Genomic DNA, 18735 nt, shown 5'->3' on the forward strand with positions numbered 1-18735 from the left:
GGGTGCTCTCACAGGACAAGCAGTATACTTCAGAAATACACAAGTTCCCAAAAGCTGGTCCTTGGACTGGGGCCAGGTGGCTATATCAGGCTACCGTGGGAACCTGTCAGAGCTGTGGTTTCCTGGATTCTACCCTGGAGTTGCTAATTCAGAGGGGCACGTTGCAGCCGGGAGCTCTTTTTTTGACACATGCTCCTCAGAGAGTCCAGCCTGCACCCACTGTTGAAAACCCCTCTTTTTTAGAATGGGACTGTAAAAGCCACGTGTACCTCAGGCAGATGCACACATACCCTCCATTTTTGGAGGGGAGACCATGAAAACTCTCCCCTGGGAGAGCTGTTGTGGGGGGAGTTGAGTGGTGCCCTCTGAGGAGAAGAGCGAGCCAAAGACCAGGTGGTGATGGTGCCACTATAGATAGGCTTTTGAGCAGTAAGCCAGCTGATCTCTGTGCCGCAGGTCCCCGTCTGGGCAACTCACCGGTGCCAAGCATTGTGCAGTGTCTGGCGAGGAAAGATGGCACAGATGACTTCTACCAGCTGAAGGTAAGTGAGGCACCTGAGCCAGGTTCCCGGGGACTTGGCCATCCTGCCAGCCTGGCTCCCTTTTCTCTCCCTTCACACCTGCACCACTTGTGAGCAAGAGTGGCACTATTTCTTCCCGAGAAACAATCAAGTTCACAGCCTCTCTCTGAACAACTCTTGATTTAACGAGCTTTATCTGTGCATAAATTATATTGCCATCACATTAAGAAAAACTGTTGCACTTCGTAGGTGTGTGTGTGAGTGTGTGTGTAAGTATTGCATGGGAGAATGTGACCCCCTGCTTTTCCTGTTCTGGTCACTCTGCTCTATAAAGTAAGGTTTTTTGGGTTGTTTTTCTTTTTGTGTGTGTGTGTGCCTTCCTAAAGATCCTTACCCTTGAGGAGAGGGGGGACCAAGGAATAGAAAGCCAAGAGGAGAGGCAAGGCAAGATGCTGTTACACACCGAGTACTCTCTGCTCTCCCTCCTCCACACACAGGATGGCGTGGTTCACCACCACGGGCTCTTCCAGGTGAGTGGCTGCCTGTTCCCTCCTTTCCCTGACCCCTCACCCTGGGCTGGCACTTGCTAGGGCCACTCCAGTACTTGGAGCAGCTCATCCTTGTGACCCCTGCGTGCTGGGTGTGTCATGACTTTCTGGGCCGGGCGGGCTAGAGCAGCAGTCGCCGACCTTTCGGACCTCACGGACCACCAGTGGTCTGTGGACCACCGGTTGGTGACCACTGGGCTAGAGGTCAGACTGGGTCAGCCCCACAATCCCGCTGTGATGATCACAGCCTAGCAGGAAGGCACACAGTTCGCATCTTACAGCTTTTCTTTGAAAAGCTGATTTTCTGAGAAAAGAGGAAAGCAGGAAGTCATTTAAAGACACAGGCTCATTCTACTGTTTTGTCAGGAATTGGCCTGGCCAGGGAGGGCTGTGAGGAAGAACGGGCACTTGGAGCCACCTCAGTTGTTTTTGCACCAACAGTCCTGTCCGCCCAGGCATTCCAGTTTGTTCAACAAGTGTCCCTGAGCCCGTGCCCCGATGTCCCAGGTCCCTCAGGAAAGGTGCTAATTAGCAATGTGTACCCTGAAAAGAGCCCTCCTTGGGGCGGAACTGAAATTGTGTCTTCAGAAGTAGAGAAGCGTCTCAGATGCCCAGGAGGCCGCCTACTCAGGACTCAGCAGAGCCTGCGCAGTGCCCTTAGCCAGCCGTACTGGCCAGGGCCCCTTCTTGCTCCGACGGACCTGGTACAGGAAAGGCAGCATGGCAGGGGGTACACAAGTTTTGGAGCCAGCAGTCCTGGGTTCAGGTTGTGTGACCTTGGGCAAGTCACTCAGGTCCCCTGGCCTCAGATTCCTCATCTTTGACATGAGGATAACGACAGTGATGTCCACCTTGTTCAGTGGTGGGAAGATGAATGAGTGTGCAAAGCCCCGAGCTGCCCCGTTTGCACTCTGATTGTGGCTGTTATTTCAGGCAGTAAAAACTCCTTGTTGGCCTGATTTCCCGAAATACAATAAATTAGAATGCCTCTCACCCCACACATACACCCCACTAAGGTCTTCATTCTGAGGCACAATTACAGGCACCTCTGTATCATTAGGCAACTCTGAAAACTAGTGTTTCCCTTAAGCATGAAGTCAAACTGAGGGAGATTGTGATTTCTTAGTACTTCATTTCTGCCAGCTTCCAAAGCTTGGCCTGGGCCATATCATTGTAGACAAGAGAACCTGGGTGATTAGTGTTTCTAGAGTCAGCTGCGTGCCAGACACTGTTGGGTCTCTGGGGAAGGGAGAACCAGAGGTGTGGATGTTCAGTCCCCGGGAGCTCCCAGGGGCTGGGTGACACCGAGGGCCTCCTCACGCTGGTAGGTCCCCGTGTTGTGCCTGTTTTTTTCTTACTTGAAATGTCTTTTCAGCAAGGGAGTGGGTGCAGAACTTGCAACCATGGTGTTGGTGGCAGGGCCCATGTACTGAGCCCTGGCTGGGGCAGGGGACTAGCACTCAGTCTGGTTGTCTTACTCCCAGGGACCTGTGAGGCAGGGGTTACCGGCTCCCATTTGCAGGTGAGGAGCCAGAGACTGCCCATGAGTCCCTCTTCCATGTGAAACAGTTGTCTGGGACACACAAAACACTTCACAGCCACCACTTGGACATTAGAAGGAAGTGTGCTGTGGTCGTTGCTGGGATCCCTGGAGTGCCGTGGAGGGGAGGGTGTCGAGGGTCCTGGGTTTACAGCCTCTACTCTGGACTCAGGGGACCCTTTGGCTTTAAATGATCAGCCCTAATCCAAACCCTTAGTATTAGAGTCAAAGCATGAATCTTGTACATGAGCTACTATAACCTCATCTCCTGCTCGGCCTGGCACTGGTACATGGGAAGCCAGGCATTGCCCCATGGTCCATGCTGCCCAGGCCTCAGGCCTTCATCACCCACACACATGCAGGCTTCTCCCCGGCTCTCTCATTGCTTTGTGTTTGGCTCCAGAGGAGAGTCCCAAAGCCCTGGCCCCAGTTCCATCAGCCCCCTTGCCTCCCAGGACCGTACCTGTGAAATCGTTGAGGACACAGAATCCAGCCGAATGGTTAAGAAGACAAAGAAGCGCATCTGCCTTGTTCTGGACTGCCTCTGTGCGCACGACTTCAGCGACAAGACCGCCGACCTGATCAACCTGCAGCACTACGTCATCAAGGAGAAGAGGCTCAGCGAGCGGGAGACCGTGGTCATCTTCTACGACGTGGTGCGTGTGGTGGAAGCCCTGCACCAGGTGAGGCTGCCCCTCTGCAACCTCTCCTCTGGCCTGACAGCATCCTGGGCCCCACAAGCCACAGAAAGCCACCCTCTGTCCCACCCTCACCCAGGTATGCTTGCAGCTGGAACAGCTGGGAGTGTGCAGAAGGAAAGTGGCCAGATGACATGTATGCCTGGGAAAGCACAGTGCTGCAGGCATCAGCCCACCATCCTGGGGTGGGGGTGCCGCAATGGGCCTGGAGCAGAGCCCAGAGCAGGGATCCCTCTCAGGCAAGGAGCTAAACATGAGCCTCCCATCTTGGGTGCTGACTGTGAGATATCCACTGGGGCCACAGCCTACCTCTGAGCTTTTCCTAGGATTGGAGGTGTCAAGTACCCCAATGCCCAGGTTAGGAGAGCCTCTTACAGACTCACAGCGTCTGTGGGCCAAGCCTGCAGACTTGGTCTCCAGAGTCAGGAAAGTTCATCTCTGATTCCGGCTCCAGGCAGATGCTTAGTTCTCAATAAGAGGTTTGATAGAGGTGGAGAAAGGACTGGGTTTTCCCACTGGCTGCTGCCCTGAGGGGAGAAAGCTGGGAACCCGCCCTGGGTGGGGCAGAGATTGCCTGAGCTCACCTATTACCCCATCCCTACACATGGCTAATGAGGTCTTAGAATGGTCCTGGTCTGTCTGGGGCTTACAAATCAAGGCAGAGCCTTAAAAGGCATGTCACAGAGTTTTATCCCACCTTCCCAAACACCTTGCAGGCTGGGCCGCCCCCAGCCCTCACTCACCTTCATGGTGCAAACCATTTTGTTGTCTTCCAGAAAAACATTGTGCACAGAGACCTGAAGCTCGGGAACATGGTGCTCAATAAAAGGTGAGACCTGCTTTTCTTCATGAGGTAACTGTGGGGTTGGAGTAGGCTACATGCTGCAGCTACCAGCTGTCGCATGCCCGCAGATTCCCAGGGGGATTCTGGCTTACAACAGCCCACTTCTCCCAGGAATCCCAGTGGTGGGGGTGGGATGCCTGCTTGTTTTCTTGCTGCATAGAATGTGAGGAAGGAGTCTTCAAAGCCACAGACAGAGCTCTGGGAAGGAGTGCAGAAATCCTCCCTGGTCCATTCATTGGCCATTCCTGGTGGGTGCTCAGTAAGTGACTGTAAACAAGGGCAAATGGGTGAAAGAATGACAGATGAGCAAAATAGGTCAAGGTCCCAGGAAGCAGACGCAGATGTGTGCAGGAGTTTTACTGGGGAGAGCTCTCAGGGAGGAAAGGGCAGGATTGGGCAGAGGCAGACGCTGAACTCTGGTGCAGTCCTGACATGGTCTTAACCTGGAAAGCTTGAGAGCCAGGTGGCCCTTCAGATGTCCCAGATAAAGGCAAGGGGGTGCAGGGTCCTGACTGTGGCCCATGCCCGGGGTGGGGCGTAAGCTTAGGCAGTCTCCTTTGGATAAGGGCCCTTCCCGAGAAGTATACAGCTATGAGTAGTCAGAAACCAACACTCCCAGCAGCCGGAGAGAGGGCCCTGATCTTGGAAGGGATCTGGTGGCTCACCCCAAGGGTTGCAGGAACACAGTCAGGGCTCCTGCGCTGTGACCACCCCAATGCCTCAAGCCTCTTCGTCTCCGCGATGGATTTGCTTCCAACTCTCAGTTCTCTAGGCCCCTTCATACGGGGAAGGTAGTCCAGAGGTCACACCTCTCTTGAGTAATGCCAGTGTGTGTGTGTGTGTGTGTGTGTGTGTGTGTGTGTGTGTGTTTCCTCTGATTGCAGAACACCAATACCTCATTCAGACCCCTCGTCTTGGCAGCAGTCCTTTAATCTGACAATCCCTTCTGTGCTGGTCAGACGGAGGTTCTGGCCCCCTCTCCCTTGACTCCCAGCTCTTCTGGAAGAGGGCAGAGTGGCATAGTGCAGAGAGAACCACACTGAGAGTCCAGGGCCCACCCCTGTCCTCTCCAGACCTTGCTTTCATCCTTTCAAAGTCAACCTGGAGGCGCTTCCACCCCTTCATGCCCCTCAGGCCAGGCCCTAACTCCAGCTGGAGGACTTGCCTGGTCCTCACAGCAGAGGGTGCTCCCGGGGAGGAAACGGGAGAAGTGTTTGCCAAGCAGCACAGTGGCAAGTCCGCCCTGCTGTGGATGAAAGGCACGGGTTGAAATCTGAAATCCCCTTTTGGGGTTATGTGAGGTTTGCTGTGGGTTCCTCTTCCTCCTTTCTTTTTGGGTAGTCAAATTGCACACCAAGTTCCTAGAAAAGGAGAATAACACTGTGGTAGCCCAAAGGGCCATAGCTAAAGAGTGACTCACTCAGAGCGGATCCTGCTGACACAGAGCTCCCTTCATCCCTCACTTCCCCCTCCCCTTCTGCCAGGACTGATGAGCCTGGGGGGTCTGGACTCCCAGGGATCTGTGCACCACCCAGCCAACTTGGGCGGTGGTGGCCCGGCAGGGAGCGTCGCCAAGCTTCAGGAGGTCTTGGAGCTAACCATGTGGTTTCCTGTGGGAGAGGCTCCAGGGTCCTCAGCGGGCAGAGCAGTGAAAGCCAAGTGGACCCTGCTGCCCACCCTACCCCCCAGCCCCCCTCCCCCCCCCCTGCCTCACACTTACTAGTAGAGGGCTGGCAGAGGCACGTGGTCTCCAGGGCCTGTGGACACAAAGTGGCACCTCTCTCCTGCCCCTCAGACATGGTGCCTTTCCCAGGGTTCTCCTTTGGCAGCTTCTGCCCACTGTCGGGGGATGACATGCTAATCTGAGCTAGCAGTTAGTAGTCAGTGACTGTTCGCCAGGCCCTGGGCCCAGTGCTTGCCCTGAGATTAAGTTCTTATCTTGTTAAACCCTAACACAGTCCTGGGAGTTAGGTGCTAATATTTTCCCTGTTTCACAGACGAGGAAATTGAGGTTTAGCAAGATACTAAATAGCATGCCCAGGACCACACATCCAGGGAGTGGCAAAGCCAGGAACGGAACCCAGGATCTGACTCCCAAGCCCACCAAACTGCCCACTGCGCTGTCCGCCCACAGTGTCCCCAGCCTCAGAGAACTCCTGCAGGAGGCGCTGCAGCTGCCAAGCCGTCTCTGAGCAGGGAGGAAACCCAGTGGCTCTGCTCTGGGGACCATGAGCTTGAGAGGCTGGGCAGTCTCACGTTCAGGACAGTGACATGGCGGTTCAGAGCGGGAGCCATCCACGGCTTGACGTGCAGTGATCCCTGCCTGGACCCTTTGCCTGCTCTCTCAGGCTCCAGCTGCCCTAGGGCCACCAGTTGGACTTCTGTGGCATCTGACGGGCGGGCCTGAGTGGAGATGAGAGTCGACATTTCCATTCGGAATGCAGAGCACAGACTGGCCTTTGTTTTGCACCAAGCCCTGTGCCAGCAGAATTCCCCGGAGAGCTGAAAGGCTCGGGAGCATTTTGGACGCAGCTTCTGGGGAATTCCGCCCTCAGCCCCACACGACCTGCACTCTGAGCCGACTCTCCTCCATCCTCAAGAGGCAGCCCCTTGTGCTGCTTCCCTGCCAGCGGCTGCCAGCAGAGCCGGCAGTAGCCCCTGCTCGTCTGTGGGCAGAGAAGCACCCTTCCTCACTGGCTGTCCCCAGTGAGGCAAAGAAGCCTTCCCTGGCCTCTTGGAAGGGGACTGCCCCCCTAACCCTGCCCCCACGGGATGTGAGGTGTCCTCTCTGGGCCATTTTGCTTACATGGTGAAACTCCCAGAAAGGATCAGAGCCCAGAGCTGCTCTCAGCCACGACTCCAATGGGGGATCCATGGCTTTCTAGGTCAGGGGAGAATCTGAAGGGCAAGGCGGGGAATGAGAGAGTTGGGGACTGTCCAGGACACAGTGGGCACCTGGGTTAGTCTACAGGGCAGGCCCTAGGGTCAGACAGACCCAGTGTGGATCCTGTTCACTGCACACTAGCTGTGTGACCCTGGACAAGTCCCTGCACTTCTCTGTGCCTTAGTTGAATTGTCTTTGAAATCCCTCCTAGGCGTGTAAGGGTTGAATGAAAACAGTCATCACCAGGCACTGAGGCCAGTAAGTGCTCAGTACGCGTTCGCTTTTCAGACTGTCAGTGATGCAGGTTGATAATGACATGGGGTGACCAGAGGACTCAGCAGACGGAGACAAAAGTGGCACCTAAGGGTGGGCGCCAGCGCTCTGCGGGCATTTCCTCATGTGGAAATGCAGGAGTTGAACTATCCCTGATCACTCCCAACCTAGACGTGATGTGAGGTTGTCTGGGGACTCCCTGCAAATTGTTCCGAGCCCTGAGCTGCCCCCGCCCCCTAGACTCAGCTAGGGAAGCAGGTTCAGGGGAGCTCCCCTTAAACACTCGGGTCAGAATGAGTCCGATCCCCGCCTGGATGGCTCAGCAGGCGGCAACCAAGAGTGAGTGGCCAGAGTCAGCACCACGGCACGCTCCACACGGCCCCAGGAAGGCAGGAGGCCTGGGGAGCAGAGGGTGTGGGCAGGAGGTGAGGGCAACAGGGGTTCATGGGGACCAAGGTGTGTTCACTCTCTGCTTCCCACCCCCAGGACGCATCGGATAACCATCACCAACTTCTGCCTCGGGAAGCACCTCGTGAGCGAGGGGGACCTGCTGAAGGACCAGAGGGGCAGCCCCGCCTACATCAGTCCCGACGTGCTCAGCGGTAGGTGCAGGCAGGGGCAGTGGGCCCAGGCCGGCACACGGCCGTGCTCAGCGGTAGGTGCACGAGCAGTGGGCCCAGGCCGGCACACGGCTGTGCTCAGCGTTAGGTGTAGGTGCAGGCAGGGGCAGTGGGCCCAGGCCGGCACACGGCCGTGCTCAGCGGTAGGTGCACGAGCAGTGGGCCCAGGCCGGCACACGGCCGTGCTCAGCGGTAGGTGCACGAGCAGTGGGCCCAGGCCGGCACATGGCCGTGGTCAGCGGTAGGTGCACGAGCAGTGGGCCCAGGCCGGCACACGGCCGTGGTCAGCGGTAGGTGCACGAGCAGTGGGCCCAGGCCGGCACACGGCTGTGCTCAGCGGTAGGTGTAGGTGCGGGCAGGGGCAGTGGGCCCAGGCCAGCACACAGCCGGTGCCAGAGCAGTTCGCTCCTTCCGCAAACCCTCTCTGTGGGCTTCCTGGTGGCTTCAGCCAGTACTGTCCTGGGGGCCTCATGGAGGAGGAAGACAGCAGTGGCCACACCAGTGCACATTGAGTTACTCTCTGAGATTAGTGCTTGGCAGGGAAGATTTCTGTGCGTGTAAATAAGGCACTTGACGGACTTCCCCAAGGAAGTGACATTTGAACTGAGACGGGAAGGATCAGTGGGAATCATGGGGAGTGTGACTAGGTGGAGGCAGCACAGCACATTGGAGGAGAACCGACTGAAGGCCCTGTGGTTGCTGCTCAGAAAAAGCCTGGCTCACGGCCAGAGAGGTGGGCAGGGGCCAGACCATGAAAGGGCTGATGGAGGCCTAATGAGAAACAAACGTCATCCTTTATTCCAAATGCAAAAGGAAGCCATTGAGCAGGTCTTCACTGAGGGTGCCAGGATGCGATTTGCATTTCAAAGACATCACTCCCTTCGTTCTCATTCACTCACTCATTCTGCTGGTATTCCCTTTTTGCCGAGGAGAAAACCCAGGCTCCGAGAGATTAACTCTCTTGTCCAAAGTCATAGCTAATCGTAAACCGGCGGCTGCTCAAGCCCAGGCTCCTGTTTCACCGGAGGTTTTCTTTCCTTTTCCCGCTCATTCTTTACCAAATTGGGTCTCTCATCCTGACCCCGTAGGGGACCAAGGGTTTATATCAGCTGCTGTCTATTCCATGTGAAGAAGGCCCAGGGTTGTCCCCGGGTGTGTAACCACCAGCACACACAGGCGTCCCCTCCTCACAGTCGCAGAGTCGTCCTTGCCTTCCTGGGAAGCCGGCTGCTGTCATTTACCATAAGCATCTGTAGTCCCCGTGGAGGCCTCCCCAGCCCAGGCTTCTGCTGGAATGCCAGGGCTACCCGCCTGTAGAGGGTAGTGGTGCCACTCTCCAGACCTGGGGGGTTTGGAATCCCTTCGGCCTCTGCTGGAGGACTCTCTGGGCAACCCCTGTCCAGCTGGACACCCTCCATGAGACTCCCCAAAGCATCCCTGTAGGTGAAAGGAGCCAGGAGGGACAACCAGGTCTGTGGGGTGTGCAGGCCTGGGGGTGGCAGGGCTCTCTGGTCAGGACTGTCCTTAGCAATGCCAGGCTACGGTGGCCTCCATGTGCCCACATGCCCATCCAGGGCAGCTGGGGTAATAAGGGCCAGGCCAGGCCCTTTCCTGAATGCCCCCGCTCCTTCCCCCCGCCCGCCCCTTCAAAAGTCCAATTGTAGCAGTCACTGGCTGCTGCCCATGGCTTCTCTCTCTGGTCCTTCCAGACTCATCCCCATTTTGCAGGATGAAACAGAGACACGCACTGCACCAGAAAGAGACCCAGACTGGGAGACCAGGGCCCGGGCTCTGACTGGCATTGCCAGTTAACCAGCTGTGTGATTTGGCCTTCACCCCCTCTCTGAGCCTCAGGCTCCTCACGGAAACGGCCCTGCCTCCCACATTGTTCAGCACAGGGGTCCTCAAACTTTTTAAACAGGGGCCAGTTCACTGTCCCTCAGACCGTTGGAGGGACGGACTATAGTTTAAAAAAAAACTATGAACAAATTCCTATGCACACTGCACATATCTTATTTTGAAGTAAAAAAACAAAACGGCAATGAATACAATATTTGTATTTGCATGTGGCCCGCGGGCCGTAGTTTGAGGACCCCTGGTTCAGAGGATGAAGCGTGATGCTTACGTACAAGCCTGCATGTGGGTTCTGGTTGCAGGTCTGCTGCTCCATTTGTTCTGTGTGCCAAGCACAGCCCGGGCCTCGGGCGTGGAGCTGGGTGAAGGCAGTCATGGCCTTGCCCTCGTCGAGTTTATGGTCTGGTTAATAATGGGGACCTTGGGAGAGTTACTGACCTCTCTGGACCTCAACTTTCTCATCTGTAAAGTTGGGAAGCTAATAACACCTACTTCATTGGGTCCCTGTGGGATTAGATGAGGCCTTAACTTCATGTCTGGCTCCGCAAACATTAGCTGGCATCATCATTACTAAAGGAAAGCTTGAAGGTTAGTGTTTCCCCAGAAGCCAAAGCTCAGGGAAAGGTCGCCTGCTGGTCAGAGCTTGTCTGCTAGAGGCGGCACCCGGCTGTCATCTCAGTCCAGGGCAGCTCGGGCTGGCGCGGTTCCCCACCCTCCTTGGCTGAGGCTCCACCTGGGGCATCTTGGCGGGGACCACCTTCCCGCTGCTGCAGGAGAGACAGTACCCTCTGTGGAGTGGCACAGAGCTAAGGCAGTGGCCCAGTGGGCTCTGTTGGTTTCCCACTTGGTGGAGCAGGGCCTGGGAGCAAAGGTCAGCATCCGGGGTTGGAAAAGGGTGGGGCCGCGCTGCCTCAGGGTGAGAGAGCTGGGCAGAGGCTCATCTGCACACAACTGCCTGCTGCACCAGCCTCAGCTGCCTCATGGGGCCGATGTCTCTCTCCGCCACTTAGAGAAGAAGTCATAGGTGTGGTGAAGGGGGTCCATGGTACCTTTTGAAGCGCAGGCTGAGGTCTGACAGCGCCTCGGTGCACAGTCCCATCCCTTGACCTTCAGTGGGCCCAGGGGGGCCCTTGGGAACCAGTGTCCTCCACCCCTAAGGCATCTCCAGCCACCCAGGAGGCTTGGGGACCCAGCGGAGGTTGTCCCGGCACTGCCTGGTGCCCAGCAGTGTCTCCTCCACATGGGAGGGCTGAGTTGTGTCCGGGGAACCTGGTGCTGCGGAGCCTGCTGGTGTCCCAGGCACTGGCGGCAGGGGCGTTTTGAGAGCTGGCGTTGTTCCCACATCCTAGGTATGGAGCAGTTCAGGCAGCGGCTGCGTGTGGGAGGAGCTCTGCTGTTGAGGGCTGATGGACAGATTGCCCTGGCAATGGGAGAAGCAGGGCTTTTCCATCAGCCATGTGACCTTGGGCAGATCACATCCCTGGGCCTCATTTTACTCTGAGGACAAACAGTAAATATCTAACTCACAGAGCTGTGCTAGAGGTTTAATGAGATAGAAGTGTTTCTTCCAGTGTTAGCACCGAGAGTTGACCCAACTGGACAGTCATTCCCTTCGCCAGTGAGAGCCCATGCTGGGTGCTGGGTGCAGGGCTCGGCGGGGAGCGAAGCAGAGGCCCCTGCGTGTGAAAACTTGCCTTCCCATGGGGAGACGGGGGAACAGATAAAGAAAGGGGTCCTTACAGGTTGTGCTCAGTGCTCTGAGGGAACCATGATGGGTGTGGCTGACTTGTCCTGAGCCGCACAGCTTTGTTCCACATGCACATTGGCCACCTGCTCTGTGAGCCACTCTGCTAGGAGCTGGGCCGAGAGCTGGCAGCCCGGCTGGTGCCTTGAGGAAGTGGCAGAAGGCATGCCCGAGGTGGGGTATCGCCCTGCCAAGCTGGGTCTCCAGAGCAGGAGCTAAATCTGCCTGAAGAGAGGGGGCAGAGAGGGGGGAGAGAGGGGGGAGGACCGGGTAAGAGCTTGCTCTGGGAGGAAGGGGGGCAGGGTGACCAGAGTGAGGGTGGTAAGGTAGAGGGGTCCCTGGATAGACTTCAGCAGGTAGCTGGTAAGCGGAGGGAGGCCCAGGGCTGTCTCTTTACGGGGTTTGTGCTAAGTGGGTGCATCTGTATGCCCATAGGCCGGCCGTACCGGGGCAAGCCGAGTGACATGTGGGCACTGGGCGTGGTGCTGTTCACCATGCTTTACGGCCAGTTCCCCTTCTACGACAGCATCCCCCAGGAGCTCTTCCGGAAGATCAAGGCCGCCGAGTACACCATCCCTGAGTGAGTCCGGGTCACTGGGGAGGGGAGGGAGGCTCATGGGGCAGAGACAACACAATGAGGTTTGGAGTCCTGGGTCCGAGACCCAGGCCAGCCCACCCGACCTGAGCCTCCCCTTCTCCCCCTCCCCCATCAGAGACGGGCGGGTTTCTGAGAGCACCGTGTGTCTCATCCGGAAACTGCTGGTCCTCGACCCCCAGCAGCGCCTGGCTGCCGCCGACGTCCTGGAAGCCCTCAGTGCCATCATTGCTTCGTGGTGAGTGGACTGGTGCAGGGCTGGGTCCTGCCCATCCTGCCAGGAAAGAAGCCTGAGGTTGGGCCTGTTTCTCTGCCAAGCAGAGTCCAATTTCCAGATTTTCCCCAGGGGCAAGATTGGGAGGGTCCTGGCAGCGCTTGGCTCTAGCACCTCCTGCCTGCCATTGATGCCAGTGATGGAGGGCATTATCTCACTGAGTTCTTACCACACACAGCCTGTGAGGTAGAAATTGTCCCCCATTATTGGATGAGAAAACAGGTTTGGAGAAGCAGTTAATCACATCAGGAAAGGGCTGAGTTGGGACCCAGGTCTTTTGACTTCAACCAAGTCTTAGAGCAGTGAGGACCGGGGAGCAGGGGCCGGGGGCTGCTTGGAGCCGAGCTGACGTGTGACGTGACTCCTCCCCTGCAGGCAGTCCCTGTCGTCTCTGAGCGGGCCTCTGCAGGTGGTCCCTGACATCGACGACCAAATGAGCAATGCGGACAGCTCCCAGGAGGTGAGTTGGGAAAGGCAGACAGGCTGCTGCTACCCAAGTCCTGGGGGACCAGCCTCCAAGGAAGGCAGGCTGGGCAGGGACAGAAGGTGGCAGCTCCCAGCAGGCCAAGGGCCTTCTCAGCTTTGCCCCAGCTCTGAGAGTGGGGAAGGGAGACCGAAGTCCTCGCCCTGTGCTGCCCGGGGCCTGCCTTGTCCAGCTCAGTCGGCAGTTCTGTGGCCTGAGAGAGGGCAGCTGAGGCGGAGGCCCACAGCGGCCCAGCCCGGCCCTCCCGCAGCTTCCTCTTCCTGCCATGGGCTGGCCCTTTAAACAGTCACATTTCTCTGCCCCTCTGACTCACGTGGTTCCCTCAGCCTTCCTGCTTTTCATTTTCCAAATGATTCATTTTCTCCCCGTTTTCTCTCTTCCTCTGTTCCCCACACTGGAGAAAGTGCTGGGCCCAGAGTGAGGGCAGAGACCTGGGCACAGGCAGCTTCTGGGTGATGTTAGGGCGCCCCCTGGAGGACAGAGGTTGGCCAGGCCCTTGGGAGGGATGCACTGGGCAGGGAGCACCAGGAGGCACCAGCCTGGGGCCACAGCAGAGCCTCCTGGCTCTGGGAAGAGAGTCCCAGGCTACCCCCAGCTCCCACCGGCCCCAGGTTGTTCAGCAGCTGAGAGTGATCACCAGTGGCACATGAGGAATGCCCACATGGCGCGTCTCGTTCAGGCCTGTGTGGCCTGTGCTCTTATCCGCGTTTGCGTTTCACAAGTGGGAACTGAGGTTCAGAGGTAAAATAGGTTTCCCAGAGCCACACAGCTGGGAAGTAGTGGAGCTGAGCCTTGAACCCCAGTTGATTCCATCGCCCTGCTTCCCCCTCAGCTGATCAACATCGGCACCTTCCGCTCAGTCTGTCCCGTCTGCCTGGGCCACTCCAGCTGTGGGGCAGGATAAAGAAGCTCTGCTGCCCCAGGCCTCTTTTTTTGTTAATCCTCACTGAGGATATTTGTTAGTGAGAGTGGAAGGGAGAAGGAGGGGGAGAGAAACATTGATATGAGAGAGACACACTGATTGGTTGCCTCCTGCATGTGCCTGGACCAGGGCTGGGAATCATACCTACAACCCAGGTATGTGCCCTTGACCAGAAATCAGACCCGCGACCCTTCAGTGCACAGGCTGATGCTCTAGCCACTGGACCACACCGGCCAGCCCCAGGCCTCTTTTTTAACACTCGCCCTGCACCGGCCCCTCCCCGGTGCTTGACAACCTCTCTGAGGGGAGATTACTGTCCACTTCGCAGGCGAGGAAGCCAAAATGTCAGAGTCAGTGAGTGAGTTAGGAAGGGGAATCTGGCTCAGATCCCAGGTCTGCTTCAGTTGGAGTGACACCCAGGGTGGCCAGCAAGGCGAGGTCCAGGTCGGCTGAGGGGCTTCAGGGGCCCACACACTCTGCCTCGGCTGGATGGGGTCCCAGGGTGTGGGGCCTGGGGACGGGCCTCTGGAGCCAGGCGATCTAACACTCACTCCCTGCTCTTCTCTGTCCATCACCCCCACTCCTCTCTCTGTCTCTCTCCTATCTCTCTCTCTCCCTCTCTCTGCCTCTCTCTCCCTCTGCCTCGCAGGCGAAGGTGACAGAGGAGTGCTCCCAGTACGAGTTTGAGAACTACATGCGGCAGCAGCTGCTGCTGGCCGAGGAGAAGAGCTCCATCCACGAGGCCCGGAGCTGGGTGCCCAAGCGGCAGTTCGGCAGCGCACCGCTGGTGCGCCGGCTGGGCCACGACGCGCAGCCCATGAACCCCTTGGACGCAGCCATCCTGGCACAGCGCTGTCTGCGGAAATAGCCGCCTCGGGCTGGGGCACCGGCACCACCCGACGGGCACCACCGCCCGACGCCTCTTCCCGGCCCCCAGCCAAGGAATGCCCTGCTTCGGGTCAGGGCCCTGGAGTGCTGGACTCTCTCCGGGCTGGCACGGGGCCGCCAGGGACAGCCCAGGTCACACATGGGGTCAGCAGAGGTACCACAAAGCTACCTTTTGGAATGATTGCTTGATTGTTTGGTTTTTTAATCTGAGAAGCCTAGATAACTAATCTGCTTTTAATCATGACGTTTTAATCTACCTCTGTCTCTCTAACCATGCTGTCTCTGGACTGAGTGAGAGGGAGGAGGAGGGAGCCCCCCAGCCGCCGGCCCCCGGCAGCTGCTCCCCACAGTCCAATAAGCTGGAAGTGCAGCTCGCTGCTGGCTCTCCAAACGAATGCCCACTCCCCACCGCTCTCCCTGACCCCTCCCACGGTCACTTTTCCTCCCTCCCCTCTGACCCCAGGCCCCTCAGTCCAAGCTTGGAAAACCTTCACCTCATCTTAAGTGGAATTCAAATATATTTATTTTTATACTGAAACCAACTTCTCTCCCATCATCAGGTGGCTCGGCCCATGGTCACTCCCTGCCCCAGCCTGGCTAGACAGCAGGGCGTCCACAGCTCACAGATGGGCCCTCCTCACCCCTAGGCTCAGAAGCCCCTTCTTGCCGGCCCCTCTCCACCTCCAGCCCACCAGTCCCTCCTCGCTTCTGGTGATGGGGAGGCCTTTCTCGACTTGGTTCTCTTTCTCCCATCTCAGTAGCTTCTCTGAGGTGCTGCACACTCGCATTAACCCTGGTTTCCTTCTCCACCTCAGCGGTACCGAGGTAATGCCAACACAGATGTGAAAGAGGTGCCTGGGGCGGGCTGAGGAGGGTGCGCAGGGCTGTCCGCGGACAGGTGCCCTGCTGGTATGCCCTCTCGCTCCCCACACCCCTCTGTTCAGAGAATGGTGGGACATCGCCCCCCTGCCCTTGCCTCGTAACAGACATGGTGTCGCCCAGCAGACTCCAGCCTGGGCTCTTGGAAAGAATTGTGGGAACTGGGGGCCCCGTCTGGCTTGAGAACAGCCCTGCTGCCCCTTTTGAGCCGAGATTTTGAAGTGGATGCCCGTCTTGCCAGAAATGCTGTTCTCACCAGAATGCCCCCGTCCCATGCTCCCTCACTGGACTTGGCCCCTTGCCCAGTGCCAAGCAAGACCTTCCCCTGCCTCCCCACCATCCCCCTTGGAAAGGCCAAGTGTCCCCTCCAGGCAGCCCTGGCCCTTGGGCCCTGCCTGCCTGTCCTTGCTCCCCAATGGGAAGGTGACCAAGGTCTGTGTGACCTTGTTTCCCAGTGTGAGCTGCCCTCTCCCCAAAAGCTGACTCACTGTGAGTGACTTGGGCAAGTTCCCAAACCTCCTCGTGCCTCAGTTTCCCCATCTGGAAAAAATGGGGCCACCTCTTGCCAGCAGTAGCAGGGCCACCCATGCCCCTTCCTCCCCACACCCCTCTCCCAGCACTTGGGCATCTCGTGCCTCTGCCTCAGTGGGTCTGAGGGAGCCCGCCTGAGCCTAGCACTTACTCCCCATGGGCACCAAGCTCTGCTCTCTCAGCCGTCGCTGCTGAGGGCCAGGTGTCCTGCTGTGGGGTCGGGGATGCCCTCTTTCTATATTTATTTCAAAAAGAAGTCTCCTAAGGGAGTAGAAATGCAGTCTGGCCCAGGGCTCCCGCCCCTGTGACTCCCTCCTGTGAGGGCTCAGCTGTGCCCTTGCCCAGCAGCCGGCCAGACCCTCCGGGCTGCTGGCCACGTGTGGTCTTTCTCCTCCTCTTCAAAGCAATATCCTCCAGGTCTACGAAGCCCTATCAGACAGAGGTCAGCCACATGTCTGATGACATTGCTAGCAAAGCAGACAAGAGGAGGTTGGGTCTGCCCTCACTGACTGTCACACGCTGAGAGAAGTCCAATTGTAAAGAAAACAAAACAGAAAAAGTCACAAAAAAATTTGTATAAAGACATATTTTTGTACTACATGGGGACTCTTCCTGCATGTCAGCAATAAAACTTCCTGATCTGGAGCCACCGCGGCTGTGCCGTCTGCTCTTCTTGCCCTCCTCACCTGCGTCTGTCTCCCGCCAGCCGTTCTCCCTCCATCCCAGCAGTGGGGCAGGATTCCTGCAGCTCTTGGTTCTGCCACCAGGTGCACTGGATAGGCACCCCCCTCCAGCCCCCCACCACCATGACTGCCACCTGGGCAGCCAGCTGGCCACAGGCCATCACTGCCTTGAGTGGGGGGAGGGCCAGAACTGCCCAGCATCCTCCCGACAGGCTGGCCCAGCCTCCCACAAAGTGCCCAAGGGGAAGCTTCCTGCTTGGCCTGGCTCAGCCGGGACCTGTGAGGAAGGAGGCGTGGCTACTGCGTGCAGAGTACTGATCCTCTCTCCCTGCCAAACCCCATCTGGGTTGGGGAGGACTTAGCCAGACAGAGACCACCCATGTGCCCACATGCCCATCCAGGGCAGCTGGGGTAATAAGGGCCAGGCCAGGCCCTTTCCTGAACCCCCCTGCTCCTCCCCCCCACCCGCCCCTCAAAAGCCAAGGGGCTTCCTTCCTCTCTTCCTTCCTTCCTTCCTTTGCTTAAATTTAGACTTTGCAGATTGAGCATTGGAACGGTGAAGCTAGAGATAGTCTGGCCCCTCTCCAGGCCACCACTGGGCCCAGGCTCTTACCTTTGTGTCCAGGACCCACACAGGCCAGGTCACAACAGGAGCAGAGGTCCTTGCAGGAGAAGCTCCTTCCCAGTCCATGTCCACACAGCTGGGGGTGGGGGTGGGGCGGTACCTCTCCAAGATGTGAGAAGGCCCTGCAGATACTTCAGAGCAGACCCCCAGGCCTCATCCGTGCCTTCACCCACAGCCCACACCCACCCCAGCATCCACGTGGCTCCCATCTTCCTGTCCCCTCCCACATGGATGGAACTTTGCCCACTTCATCTGGCCCACATCTACCTGCCGAGCTGCCCTGCCCGCACCTCCCTCCCAGCCCAGCACTGCCAGCTGCCACCTTGGCCTTGGCTCCATTTCAGCCTCCTTCCCGTCCCCACCTGATCAGCCGCCGTTCTGTGCCTGGTATCTCCTCACGCGTCAGGCTTACCTTCAGCAATACCCAGACAGGCTGCATGTGGGCAGGGACTTTTTTTTTTTTTTAATATATTTCTTTATTGATTTCAGAGAGGAAGGAAAAGGGAGAGATAGCCGAAACCGGTTTGGCTCAGTGGATAGAGCGTCGGCCTGCGGACTGAAAGGTCCCAGGTTCGATTCCGGTCAAGGGCATGTACCTGGGTTGCGGGCACATCCCCAGTAGGGGATGTGCAGGAGGCGGCTGGTCGATGTTTCTCTCCCATCGATGTTTCTAACTCTCTCTCCCTTCCTCTCTGTAAAAAATCAATGAAATATATTTTAAAAATAAAAGGGGAGAGATAGAAACATCAATGATAAGAGTCATTGATTGGCTGCCTCCTGCATGCCCCCTACGGGGATCGAGCCCACAACCCGGGCATCTGCCCTTGGCCGGAATTGAACCTGGGACCATTCAGTCTGCAGGCTGACGCTCTATCCACTGAGCCAAACCGGCTAGGGCAGGCAGGGATTGTCTTTTTTTTTTTTTTTTTTTAATATATTTTATTGATTTTTTACAGAGAGGAAGGGAGAGGGATAGTGAGTTAGAAACATCGATGAGAGAGACACATCAATCAGCTGCCTCCTGCTCACTCCCTACTGGGGATGTGCCCGCAACCAAGGTACATGCCTTTGACCAGAATCAAACCTGGGACCCTTGAGTCTACAGGCCAACGCTCTATCCACTGAGCCAAACCGGTTAGGGCAGGGATTGTCTTGCTCACTCTTTTTTTTTTTTCTGTCTTACTCACTCTTGTATCCCAGCACCTAGAAGGGCACGCAGCTCGCATGCCAGAACTGTGTGGTCAACAGCCTCATGCACCTAAACCAGTGGTCGGCAAACTGCGGCTCGCGAGCCATATGTGGCTCTTTGGCCCCTTGAGTGTGGCTCT

At 57.3% G+C, this 18735-nt stretch overlaps 1 protein-coding gene across 2 annotated transcripts in view; it reads left to right on the forward strand.

The window, feature by feature from the left end:
• STK40 (serine/threonine kinase 40) overlaps positions 1-16749 on the forward strand; it is a 39145-nt gene extending 22396 nt beyond the window's left edge. For both annotated transcript variants that reach the window (XM_081086545.1, XM_081086544.1), the window contains 9 exons: positions 457-542; positions 908-1051; positions 3065-3292; positions 4084-4136; positions 7795-7910; positions 11962-12106; positions 12240-12359; positions 12771-12855; positions 14451-16749. In XM_081086545.1, the coding sequence (XP_080942671.1) occupies positions 971-1051; positions 3065-3292; positions 4084-4136; positions 7795-7910; positions 11962-12106; positions 12240-12359; positions 12771-12855; positions 14451-14669 (1047 nt within the window). In that variant the 5' untranslated portion in view covers positions 457-542; positions 908-970 and the 3' untranslated portion in view covers positions 14670-16749. The remainder of the gene's footprint in view (positions 1-456; positions 543-907; positions 1052-3064; positions 3293-4083; positions 4137-7794; positions 7911-11961; positions 12107-12239; positions 12360-12770; positions 12856-14450) is intronic.
• The last annotated feature ends 1986 nt before the right edge of the window (positions 16750-18735 follow it).

The sequence above is a fragment of the Myotis nattereri genome (genome assembly GCF_964212035.1).
Source record: "Myotis nattereri genome assembly, chromosome: 3".
Taxonomy (NCBI): Eukaryota; Metazoa; Chordata; class Mammalia; order Chiroptera; family Vespertilionidae; genus Myotis; species Myotis nattereri.